General features: G+C 38.9%; 1 protein-coding gene across 1 annotated transcript in view; it reads right to left on the minus strand.

Annotated features, from left to right (window-relative positions):
• Positions 1 to 13901, minus strand: part of Gycalpha99B (guanylate cyclase 1 soluble subunit alpha 2) — a 417282-nt gene that overhangs the window by 127896 nt on the left and 275485 nt on the right. The window contains exon 2 of the mRNA XM_071597019.1: positions 3663 to 3736. Within this exon, the coding sequence (XP_071453120.1) occupies positions 3663 to 3736 (74 nt within the window). The remainder of the gene's footprint in view (positions 1 to 3662; positions 3737 to 13901) is intronic.

Below are 13901 nucleotides of genomic sequence, written 5' to 3' on the forward strand. Positions count from 1 at the left end.
CCCGTGGGAAGAAGGCCAATAACCATCCTAAGAGCTTCAAAGACTTTTTCTACATCCGCTTTGGTCTAATTCTTTCCATTATCGGCAATCAGCGAGAATTTCATTTCTACATGAGTTCGAAAATTCACACAATTTATATATTTTATTTTAAACTTTAAAATTGAATCGATTCCTGCATGATTTTAATGCGTTAACAATACATTATCTGGAGTAAATGTAAAATATGAAAAAATAATAAAACTTGGAAATACAAGAATAGCAATATACTTGTAATATAAACAATACTGGCAATGTAATATTATGAGCTATGAGCACTGATTTCAATGGGAGTTTGGCCAATTCTGGTGTTATCGGCGTGATTAAATGCGTTCAAACAAGCGGGAAGATATCATCGAGAATACAAAATATCACATAACATGGAGTTAAAAATAAAATCACTCGAGAGAAAACGCTCGAGTTTGAGTTTCACAGTTTCAAAATATGCATCGAATCAGATTCAAGCGAATGCTAACATCAGTTTCCGCCGTTTCGTCGCGTACGTGTTATTCGTTCGTCCACGGAATCCGATCAATTCATTGAGTGGCGAAACAAAACAGATTGAAATTATACATGAAACAGCGGTATCATTCAATGTGGTATTCCCGGAACTCATTAATAATCCCTCAGTTATGCTTTACATCGCACTTTTACACTGGCTTTTAACTAAAAATATTAACTATGCAAAATATATCTACAATCCTCAGGGATGTTGGACATCGCTGTACGTATTAGTAAGTTGGGTATTATACGCATGCATTTCCATTGCAAAGATATTAAAGGAGTGATGCGAACGTGGTTTTCCGGTGAATAGAGCGCTGGAAAACTGACCGGAGGGCCCGAGTTCAATTCCCTCTCTGGAAATCTCTGGACAGCCTCACTTCACCATAGGTGGTACAGAGAATGGAACTGCCCCTTCTACCCTGATGTGTGAATCTCATAAGCCGTTGGGTTTAATACTAGATGAGCTCAACCCTCACCTACGACCCAAACCTTTGAATTGATAGCTAAGGTTTTTATGAGTCACTTTGGGTGACAAAAGGTCCTCTGGCCTACGTTTCTCAGTTAAACCAATGTTCAGTCAATTCTACAGGATGCATTCCCAAAGTAATGCAATTGAATTCACCTCGCCGCTCCCATTGGTCAAAGTGGGATTAAAGCACTTGGAGTAGGTGGGGGGACGATGAGCTTTGCCACGAAACCGGTCTCAGTGCTCTCCAAGCTGTGGAAGTGACAGAACACCATTTATTGTAAACCCCTGTGCGCCGACCGAGTCAAGAATGGAATCGACGATTGAGCAACGATACTCGATTATTCAATTTTGTGCTAAACTGAAAAAATCCTGTATTCTATATTATATTATTTCAGTCAGTTAAAAGAGCTCCGACTCATTCTATATCCAACTAATATTTCACTTTGATCATTGCCAATGATTATATCTAAAATGGCGTCATGCATTCTTCTGCAGAGAAGCCGGATTACATGTTTTACAATACATGGACAATTGAGATGAAATGTTAAAAAGATCACGAGGATATATAATGCTGCCATTACTGGAGTAATTAGCGATCAATAATTATAATCATTAGTTTCAATCGGATCCTGTATATTCTAAGTAATTGTTTAGTAAATACATTAATCAATATTTCATCTACATCTACTTAATACCCTGAAAATCACCGCAAGGGCGTGTGGCGGGGGGTGTTAGGACACCACCCGTAATTTAGAAAAGAAAAAAAACCGCACGCAAAAACCACAAAATCATGCATCCACAAAAATCATGGCATACATTCATGCAAGAACACTTACACCCCACACACATGCAAACACTCAAACTACCAATTAGCAAACACATACACCTACAAGTATACCTAACATCTTTGGAATATTTAATTTTGTTCCGACTTGTAAATTAAATGTTTTTAATGCTTCTACAATGACTTCAGTTTCTTATTATTATGATTCCTGATTGTCTGAGGAAAGAATGAGTATTTTAACCTATCTGTCCTGGAATCTATCTCCCTTATTTTATCTTTGTGGTCTGATCTACCTAAGTAGTGTGGGGCCGTTATAATTCCTTCAGTGTCATCGTTAAACTCGTTTGTTCTGAACCTTTCTAAAAGTCTAAACCTCGCTTGTTCTCTCCGCACTTCAAGCGGCTCCCAGCCTAATTCCCCTAAGAGACCTGTCACACTTGTATTCTTATCATAAAAGTTTTTATCGAATCTAGCGGATTTTATCTGGACTCTTATCTAATTCTTTTTGCCAAATTTGGTGTGAGAACAAACCCCAAATATTTAACTTGATTTGCCGTAGTCAGTACTGAATCCTCTATTTCGTAGTTTATATCCTGTTCGTCGCTTCCTTTATTCCAAAATTTCAAAAATCTGTATTTATCTATATTAAGCGCTAATCCCCGTTTATTGCACCATTCTGAGATATTGTCTAAGTCTCTAGAGAGTAGCTCGCGAATTAGTTGGCTCCTTATTTCCGTGTACACCACGGTGTCGTCAGCAAATAACCTCAGATTGCTACCAACGTGTGTGCTTAAGTCATTAATGTATATTGAGAACAGAAGAGGCCCTATTACACTTCCCAGGGGAAATTTCACCGTCTATTACAATGATTTGCTTTGCATATACATTTATATTATTCTCTTGGAATATATTAGTATGTGTTTCAACAAAAAATAACGGATTCAATACTATTTTGATCAATATCAATATGGTACATATTTGAAAAACATTGTGAAATTTTCAGCTGCAACATAAATTTGAAAATATTCATTCAATGAGTAGACAAAACAATTTAAAAATTTCAAATTTCACATTAACTTGACTCATAATTCATGTTAACTTGACTCTTACATGCACGTTGATCACGGTTGTCTCGATAGCATTAGACTAAAACTACCCAGATAAATGTAATGCCGGAAAAACATATGACGGATTTTATGAGAAAACTTTGATGCTGAAATACAAGAAATGGGAATTCTTTTTACATAGCCATGCTGTCCATATTGTCGCTCATCAGACAGCATATGCCATTAATAATTTTGTGATACTGTCAAGAGAAGGTCACATAAACTGTCTAGAGTAGGTCAAATAAACAAGGCTGGGACATAAATAAAACAAGTAAAAAGAAGGAAAAAAAGGTCCACTGATAATGTTTAAATTTAATGAATAAAAAACTATTCATTCAACGATAAATGCCCAATTGTAGCAACTGTTACGAGTCTAAAAGCCTTGGAAGACAAAGTGGATCGATGACTCTCAAAGGAAGATACCAATTCGTCTCGTATATTTCATCGTTTCGGCAGAAAAAAATAGAGGCACATAAAAGGGAGGCACTCGAACATAAAAGAAAGATTCGAAAGAGCTGTTTCTTCCTCGCTTTATCCGGTTGCCCGAAAAAATTGAAAATTTCGCCGAAGTTCTCTTCGCCGAGTGGGTATTTCACGTGGGATAAAAAACAATTTGCTCGAGAGCAGAGGCATCACACGGGGACGATGAATTCAAGGGATAGGGGTGGAATTGAAAGATCGATGGAGAGATCAATTAAAAGAATATCGCCACAGGATTTACGTATTCGTACGGGTGAGTCCACGTGCACTAATGTGTACTTACAGCGCATCTCTCGAGAAGCAATCGTCTCCGTCTTCATCAAAGACGGCCAGGAGAGCTTTTCGTACCGCATCCTCCTGAAATGAATGAAAGAAAAGAAAGGTTTAGGAAGAACAGGGAATGAAAGAAAGGCATCTGATGCATCTGAAAAGTTTAAAACACACAAAACAGAATTACGACTCCTTAGAGTGATTCACTATGGGAAATTCAGAGCGAGGTTCAAAAGGAGTTATTTTCATCTCCCTCAGGAGTAAATTATTTAATGTAATTGCAAAAAGTTACTTCAGATAATAAAAAAATGATATTTTATCAGTTCAATTATCTATTTTTAAAGTCAATCTGCATGCATGCGAGGGCTGTCCAATAAATACGCGAAATGAGGCCATAAAAACTTTATTTTGCAAAATTTAGTCTACATCGATTTTTTCCCCTTCAAAGTACTCTCCATTCGTTGCCATACGCTAATTCCATCTTCCATTCCACTGTTTAAAGCACCCTTGGAAGTCCTCGGCAGTTAGACTTTTATTTTTCTTGTAGTGTCTTGCTTTATTGTGTCTTCCACATTTTCCCAATGATCTTACCTCATCACAATTTTGCATTTTGGGAATAGGAAAACGTCGCAGGGGGCGGGATCTGGCGAATAAGGAGGATGATCAAGGATCAAGGTAATTGAATTTTTTGCCAGAAACTGGCGAGCAATCAATGCTGGATTCGCAGGTGCATTGTCATGGTGAAGGATCCATCCATCGCCTTGAGTCAAATTTGGTCGCACACGACCCACGCGATCTCTCAACCTTTGAGATCTCTAAGGTAGAACTCAGCGTTTACGTTAAGGACAAGGGACCGCACACGATCAATGTTGCCGTCAACGGAGGAGGTTGAAGGGCGTTCCAGCCTTGAATAATCGGTGATGTTTTGTTGGCATCTTTAAAACGCTGAATGCACTTAAAAACAGATGTTTTCTTCAGAGCATTATCACCGTAAACAGCTGTCAATATTTCTGTAATTTCTTCATAACTTTTACCGTGCTTCACCAAAAACTTGATATTGCTTCGTTGTGATTTTTCCAAATTCCATTTTCGACAAACAGTAAAAATAAAGACAACAGGAACTAACATAACTGGCAACATACGCACAGCTCGACGATCCGCCAAGCACAGGCTCATTGGGTGTCAGGCAAGTAGCGCCGCTAGTGGGCGGGGCTATAGTCCGCGTCATGGCCGCCAGATTGCACCAGTTTGCGTATTTATAGTGCATACTACGCATACGATATCGATAAAGGCTTGGAATAGCACCGCAAAATCTTATTCTCACATTGGCTTAGCAGCGATTAATTTTATAAATGCCTTGATGATGAAAGAGAAATTTAGACTCATAACCGATCGGCAATTAAAATCAAAATTGCCATATTACAAAGGGATGCTCAGAGACAAGTTATCACACTAAATCAATGAGGACGTTTAAGCAGTAAAAAACTTAATATTGCTACTTTTGCCTGCACGGGCTCGAATATAGCCGCAAATGAAAATAACACATCCGAAGCTAACCTTTGTTTGATATACAAATAGGAATATAATCTCCCAAACATCAGTAGCAAGTTTAAGGCAGGTTATACTTTGAAGAGGGAACAATGAAAGGCTGCAGAGGCTAGCCTTTAGCAATATGCATACCATCTGCTTAGCTAAAATGGCCGAAAAATCATGGCGTCATTAGATCAGATGTTGAACGTACATTCCGAAAAGGTTAAATGTACTATTCCCTAATCACAAAAATAACTTTCTCATATTAAATTACAGAAGTATATTTGAATATTTTGGTATGATAACAACTGAAGGGAAATTGGAAATTTAACATTCGCGTAAATGAGAAAAACGGAAAGTGCTTCTTCCATCTCACTGAGGCGAATTAAGCATAGATTCTTGAAGTTTCTCGGGGATCGAGATGGTGCGGGGGCTAACGTACTGGCTTCCCACCCTGAGGGCGCGGGTTCAAATCCCGGCGGTGTTGAATATTTTTCAGAGGTATCTCGATCCCTACTTGAGGTGCTTTGTGGAGGGCACTATGAGTGAGTACGCCGTCCGTCGGATGGGACGTTAAGCCGCGGACCCCTTGGCGCCTTTCGTAAAGAGTAGGCTAATGCCGACGCCGGGTTTCTCTCCACCCTTCATCCTTTCCTGTCCTTCCCCTATGGCGCAAATGACCTTAGCTGTCGGTCGCCTCCCCTCAAAACTACTACTACTTGAATTTTCTCGACTTAGTTACAGCTTTAAGATCGATTTCAACTAACCCCTGATGTGGAAACAGAGCGATTAACTATGCTCATAGTTTATTTGACTGGCGAAAATAATGATGACGAACAAAACATTATTGATGCAGGACATCGTATTTCCTCCTCCGAAATTTATTAAATAATTCAACATCGGAGGAGTGTATTTAACTTAGCAATCAGAATCCAAATCACGGAGTCAGATTATTTTAGCCCATATTATTTTTCACCCGAAAAGAATGTATAAAAGGGAAAGATTAATGACATTCATTTTTCAATAAAATCAAAAGATTCCATGAGATTTTGAGCTTTTCAAAGTTTAGGGGGTAATTGTGATTAATGATTATAAGGCCATGTAAAGGATTTTTTTCTCGTTCTTTCTACCAATACCCTTTGAAGTTATTTTGAAATGCCTGCGATTAGTACTGTATAATGCGGAGGAATTCTGTGGAAAATCTTTCAAAACTTTATCATTCGATTGTGGAAAGATTTGACTCAATACCCTAACACCCTCTAGACGAAATGAAAAAATGGCATCTTTGTGATTTTCCAGGAAATTTATTTCGATGCGACCCGGGTTTCGACGTTCGACGTCATCTTTAGGTGGCCCACCTGAAGATGACGTTTGAACGTGGAAACACAATTGTTGCATTGAAATGCACATTAGCGGATGACTCCGTTAAAAGTTACTGTTGCGGCATCTCCCGCAGTTTCTTTGGAATTTGTCAAAGTATTAACACCATAAGTGTTTAAAGTTGGCTTTAACCTCGTGGACAGTGGCGCCTCGCGCACGACTACGAATGCACGTGACATTGTATGTACGGTATTTCGTCACAACATTTAGTTCCTTTAAAAGCCCCAAAATTTCAGAGTTTAAGAGGACGCCTCGGTAGCTTAAGTGGCTAAAGCACTCGACCGGATATTGAGGGATCTGGGTTCGAGTCCCAGTCAAGGCGAATGATTTTTACACTCTGAAATTGTTGCATTGAAATGCACATTAGCGGATGACTCCGTTAAAAGTTACTGTTGCGGCATCTCCCGCAGTTTCTTTGGAATTATATTTTAAGATTACTTGGCAGAATTACGAAGAAGCTGAAACCATATCCTTGTATTTTATGTCTATCAAAGGAGAAAATAAGATAATTATCTTTTGGTATACGAAATCTGATTACTAATATTCATTAAATGAATGGAATTCAGGCAAGAACATGAAGGAAGAACCTTTAATTAGAAATGAGCTCATGTGGTGTGATTATCATAAGAGAAATTCAAATTTTCAATCATAAACTTTAAATACTATTTCATCTTAGTTAAAAGAAATATTTAAGAACATTCAGATTTCCCACGTGTTAAAACCGAGGGTCTTACCAGTAAATTTAACAGAAGCAGCGAGACTATGAGGATATTATTAATATAAATAATTAATTTAAAAGGTTTACAGTTTACTCAAGTAATAATGATCATAAACACAGGGTACGTTTCGTTTCACTATTGTATAATCATGTCTGTCATATAACTAGGATGCGAGACAATTTTTTCTTCGTCTGAGACCGTTAACATTTGTGGGAATTACAACATTTTTACTAAAATATGGAGAAGGACGTAATCGCCTCACCAATCCTGGTATTCGTCTCCACGAGCGGAAACAAAGTAAATTTAAGCAGTCGGGACAAGAGAAGGATACAAGAGTGAATTTTTTGAAAGAGTATTTAAATTTTTAACACCAGAGTCGTAAACCCAAAGGTTGGTTTGTAAAGATGAGGACACACCTTGTTTTAAACCCTACGGCGAGCGGAATTCGCACTGCAGAGAAAGTTCGGTGTGGCAATTTTTCCCCTTACACCATCTGTAGTGTCCCAGGGGTATTTTGTATTGATATCCGAAAGAAAACGCAGCTTGGTAGTAGCCGATAGTGTTCACAGGCGTCACCCGGATTTGAAACCAACAGTCCCGGTCAATAGCCGCACTTTAATGTACCCCTTAAGCTAAAATTGTATACATGTTCCCAATTATCATTGAAAATTATTGGATTTTTCATTTAATCCTCATATAGTTGGTTCTAAAATAAATTTCTTCTCCCTCTAGACTCTTCCTTCACTAGAATTTATTTTTTTCACCATATGAATCTATAAATTGACTTAAAAAGGGGGCGTGAATTAATGCCCGCATTGTATTTTTACGAGCAACCAATTTTCTATAAATCAGCGCTGAAATACAATCAATATCTGAATTCGAAGATATAGCACAATCTTAGTGTTTTTAAAAGCTTCTGTATTAAAGTTTAACTATTTTAAATGGTCAGAGTATATTTAAGGGAAAGAAAACTGTGAACAAATTTCAGTTATTGGTTGAGTTTTGATTGAGTTTTTGTTGATATTAAGACAAGAATGAAAAAAAACTGCTCGCTGAAATTTTCCAACGATCACAAACGTTTTGTTGCCCTAAATTATGATCGTAATTATACCGCCTTCACTAAACCAAAATCGGAAACCTTACCGTCATTCAAAAGAAATATTTTGACTGTGAACTGGTTACTGGTTACATTTATTTAACTAGGGATCTTGGGCGGGGAGTCTAAGTAGATAAAATGACACGGTGGGCATTTAAAGTTCTTCATTGGGAAATGAGAAATTTAAAAGAAAGTAGGTTAGCCACAAAAGAAAAAGCACATAAGGTACTGGTTATCCCTATCCTAGAATACTCCTCCATAGTAAGGGAACCATACCTGTATGAGATGGGACATATTAAAGAGATAGAAAAAGTTCAAAGAAAGGCAGCAAGATATGTGCTCGGAGTGTACCTAAGGACAGATACTGCCACGGAAATGTTAGGTGTACTGAAATGGGAGAGTTTGAAAAATAGAAGGAAAAGGAGTAGGTTAGGCGCGATGCATAGAATTGTTAAATAGGACGAAGCGTGGGAAGAGTTTCGGCAAGGGATAGAAAAACCTAACTTTATGGGAAAAAACGACCATAGTTTCAAAATAAAAATAAGGACGCCAAAAACGAATAAGAAAAAACACTTTTTTGAACAGAAATGTTATTGAATGGAACCAGCTACCTAGAGGCTTGTTTGAGCCCTTTCCATCCAATTTTAGGAGTTTTAAGAATAATTATAATGCAGTCACTGGGAAATAAACTTTATTGTCCAGTGATTATTATACTATTGTACTTATTGAAATACGTATTGTTCTGTACGTGATTTGGACGGCGTGAGAAGTTGTATTGCAAAAGTGAATAAGGTGTTAACGGAGCGTGATTTTGAACGGTATATGAAGTTCAAGAGTGCGTGATTATGGACGGAGCGTTATAGCAAGTGTGGTGTGAACCTAGCCCTTGTGTAATAGTAAAGATGTGGTTGGTAATCTTAAAGTGTCATTGTATATTAGAGCATTTTGTCTCATTTCTGTTCTTCTTGTTTTTGTAGGTATGTGAATTTTAAGAGTGACCAATGACCAGACTTGAACGTTGCCACCAGGACAACTGCCTAATTGTAACGAGGTTTATGTAATGACAATGATAAATAATATTATGCATTATTCGTCGACCGAATGAGAAGACCACGTGATTATGGTGCAATTGGAATTAAATAATTTTCGTTGCCGTGGCAAAAGGACGGGCATATTATACTGTCGTGCATGCGGCGTTGGGACGATACATTTATACTAATTACATGACGCTATAGCAAATACCAAGGGTTTCCAAATCCCCAACATTTTGTAACCTTCGGGAATCGAGAACGGGAAATCGTATTTCCTATTGAATTCTCGAGAATTCCCGAAGTAATCTTTTCTATTCAATATTCGTTTATCATATGTAATAATGACTATTACAGTAAATGCTAATGAACGGAAAAGCCGTAGAGAAGGCTGGTCAACCGGGTTCCTGGCCCCTGCGTAGTCTTTCCGAGATTTCTAGACATTCCTACATTTAATAGGTCAACGCAAGACTTGAGTAGATAAAATTTCAAAAATGGATGCCGACCATAATTTCAAGACTAGTGAATCTTTTGCTCTAAGCGCTGAACACTATAGTATGAAATTTTCTAAATTACCGAGCAGGGAAAAAAATGAGAAAAATAGGGAAGGTGAAATGGAAACAGAGAAGAAAACAAATGAGGAAGTACTTGGTATGGTGGGCAAGGAGAAGGAATTGTCGGGAGATATCCTGGGGAGTCAGGAAAAGTGGATGAAGGGGGTATTGACCGGGAGCGGGATGTTGAAGACTGTAATAGAGGGGAGAATGTGAGGCAAACGAGGAAAGGGAAGGAGCAGGATAGGGATGTTGGACGGGATGAAAGAAGGAAGAAAGTACTATTCCCGAGAATGGCGGGAAGGAATTACCGCCCGGAAACCCTACCCAGTACCAATACAAAAGAAGTCAACGTTATAAGGCTGCTCGAGTTGCGTCTTTAAATGCACACATGCACCCTTGGTGAGGAAAGATTGGGATCAAATAGAGTCTCCCTCCAGTGGGCATGAAAAACATGCACTGATCTTTATGATTTATATTAAAAATTGTTTCAGCAAATCAGATGAACTATCTCGATGAACCGTCTCCAACAGGTACCAGGTGCTGTCGGATGACAGCACCACCGTACCTGCAGCCCCTATCCCTACTCCGAGGGCACTGCCTAGGGTAAGGCATCAGCGGTCGGGGAGGGAGGGAACCGTTATATTAGGTAGTTCAAATGTCTGGCGTATAATGAATCCGCTGCGCCGCAGAGTCCAACAGGAGGGAGGTGTTGGATTCTTGTCGTCCTGGTGTATACCAGGCGGCGGGGTACCCCAGGCGACGCTGGCGGTGAAGGCGGCCGTCAGTAATACGGGCTGCTCCAAGCTACGCATTGTGGCTCATGTCGGGACAAACGACGCCTCGGAACGTGGATCTGAAGAGATCCTGCGCTCCTTTAAGGAGATGCACTCGGAGGTGAAACGAGTCGAGGCAGAGTTGAAGGTCCCAATTAAATTAAGTATACTATATGTAGTATTGTGCTGCGTGTAGACCGCGGAAGGCTCGTTTGGAGCCGCATTGAGGGTTTAAATCAGAGATTGCTGGGATTTTGCCGGGGAATCGGAGCGGACTTCGTTGATCTGAGGCCCGTCCTCTCATCGTGTTGGGTACCCCTTAATCGCTCCGGGGTCCATTATACTGCCGAGGCATCGCAGTTGGTAGCGCGTAGGTTACACGAACACGTTTCGAGGGTTTAGCATAGCTGGTAGGCAAGAGCGTAGGTCATATATTGGGAAAAATAAAGTAGAATCCAGCGCTTTTTGTCAATTCAGTTCAGGTAATGCCTCTCATATCCCCAAAAAATTTGAACAAACAAACACTTGCGTTAAAACAACATATAACTCACGTAAATTTAATAAAATTGGTGCCTCTACATACATAACAGATAGCAATACAAGTGAATGTAATTCTTTTGTCTCTGTTCACCACGAATCGTCTCAAAACAGTTTTGTTAGCGTACATAAAACCGAAAAACAAGAAGTTATTAGCCATATTAAAATTATAACATTAAACTGCCGTAGCATTAGAAACAAAATATCGGATATTGAACATATTTTTGTCAGTACAAACGCAGACATAGTAGTTGGAACGGAAAGTTGGCTCACGGGAGATATAGCAAACAATGAGGTTTTTCCAAACGGTTTCACAATTTACAGAAGGGACAGACCAAATAGGTTGGGTGGGGGAGTATTCATTGCAGTAAAGTCACATCTTAGTAGCCAACGATATGAATGCGACGTAGATGACATAGAAAGCGTTTGGTGCAACATTAAGGACTACAACGGCAGAAGCCTATACGTGTGTTCATTTTATAGACCCCCAGATTCTAACACAGATGTCCTACACAAGCTCGACGAACAAATATCCACTATCAGCAGCAGACAAAGCAACAGTATTACTATAATCGCTGGTGACACAAATCTACCGTCAATTGACTGGGACAACTACTGCGTAGGAAAATCTGCCAAAAACAGAGATTCATGCCAAGAACTCCTTCATATATTCACAAAACACTCCTTAGAACAAATAGTTAAATCACCAACACGGGGCCAAAGCATACTAGACATCTTTGCGACTTCTATGCCCGAAATCATTACTAACATTGAAATAATAGACGGAATCAGTGACCATAAGGCTATTCTTGTAGAGTTAATAACTAAGTTCGTCAAAATAAACAAAGAAAAGCGTAAAATATACCTATACAACAAGGCAAATTTTAACGGACTAAGAGAATATTTAAACATAAAAATACCAGAATACATCACAAAAACACTGACAACAAATACAGAGAACACTTGGAATTATTTCTTAAATATTTTACGCGAAGGAATAAAGACGTACATCCCGTCCAAACTCAAATGCGACAGTAAGGAACCTAGATGGTACAACGGGGAAGTCAGATCGGCATTAAGAAGGCAAAGAAAGCTACAGTCAAATTTTAAAAAGAGTTTAAAAAGTGACGATATAATTTATATGAATACAACCAAACAGCAACTAAAAGAATGCCGTAGTAAGACGAAAAGTATTATGCGCACAGCACTACACTCTTTTAAATCTAAAATGCTAAGCGAATATCTTGAGGAAAATCCAAAGTCATTCTGGTCCTATGTTAGGGAAATACAGGGTAAACGTCCCACTGTTCACTCTTTGAGGACGGAAAATGGGGAAATCATTACAGATAGCGTGAAAAAGGCAAATATGTTAAACCATTTTTTCCAGAGCGTCTACAACAAACACACAAACGCACCAAACGATCCTCCACACCCACCCGGGGAACACATGAGCGATCTTACACTGACCAAGCAGGGAATAGTACATCTGCTCCGTAGTATCAAAGCACACAAGGCACCTGGTCCGGAAGAAATACCTGCTAGAATATTAAAGGAATTAGCTGAAGACATTGCCCCATTTTTACATATTGTTTTTCTAAAATCGATAGAAGAAGGCTCAGTGCCTCGCGACTGGAAGCTAGCCCATATAACTCCCATCTATAAAGGCGGCGATAGGGATAAACCAACGAATTACCGACCCATTTCTTTAACATCGATCTCTTGTAAAATATTGGAACACATTATTGTCACTAACATTATGAGCTTTCTTGATAGTAGGAAAATACTAATCCACAACCAGCACGGATTTAGGAAAAGGAGATCTTGCGAAACACAACTTAGTCTCTTCATTCACGATATACTTAGATCGGGAGAAAACAACACACAAGTCGATGCAGTATTCCTGGATTTCAAAAAAGCCTTCGACAAAGTCCCACACAATAAATTGTTACATAAACTTACATACTATGGGATCAATGAGAAAATAATTAATTGGATTAGAGACTTCTTGTCAAACCGCAAACAAATAGTAGTCATAGATGGGTTGTGCTCAACCGATAGAGATGTAACTTCGGGCGTCCCCCAGGGAAGTGTAATAGGGCCTCTTCTGTTCTTAATATACATAAATGACTTAAGCACACACGTTAGTAGCAATCTAAGGTTATTTGCTGACGACACGGTGATATACAGGGAAATAAGGAGCCGACTAGATCGCGAGCTACTCTCTAGAGACTTAGACAATATCTCGGAATGGTGCAATAAATGGGGATTAACACTTAATATAGATAAATGTGCAGTTTTGAAATTTTGGAATAAAGGAAGCGAGGAACAGGAGATAAACTACAAAATAGAGGGTTCAGTATTGACTACGGCAAATCAAGTTAAATATTTGGGGGTTGTTCTAACACCACGCCTTTCATGGGGAGCACATATCAGGACAATATGCGGATCAGCTTTAAAGAAACTTGGCTTCATAAAACGGGTGGTGGGGAAATATAATGAAAAAGTTAAAGAGAGGTGTTACTTTGCTCTAGTTAGACCTCATTTGGAATATGCCCAAGTATTTGGGATCCGTGGGAGAAAATTTGGCAAAAAGAATTAGATAAAGTCCAGAGAAAATCCGCTAGATTCGTTA

This window comes from Hetaerina americana, unplaced genomic scaffold (genome assembly GCF_022747635.1).
Source record: "Hetaerina americana unplaced genomic scaffold, ioHetAmer1.1.p SCAF_8, whole genome shotgun sequence".
Classification (NCBI taxonomy): Eukaryota; Metazoa; Arthropoda; class Insecta; order Odonata; family Calopterygidae; genus Hetaerina; species Hetaerina americana.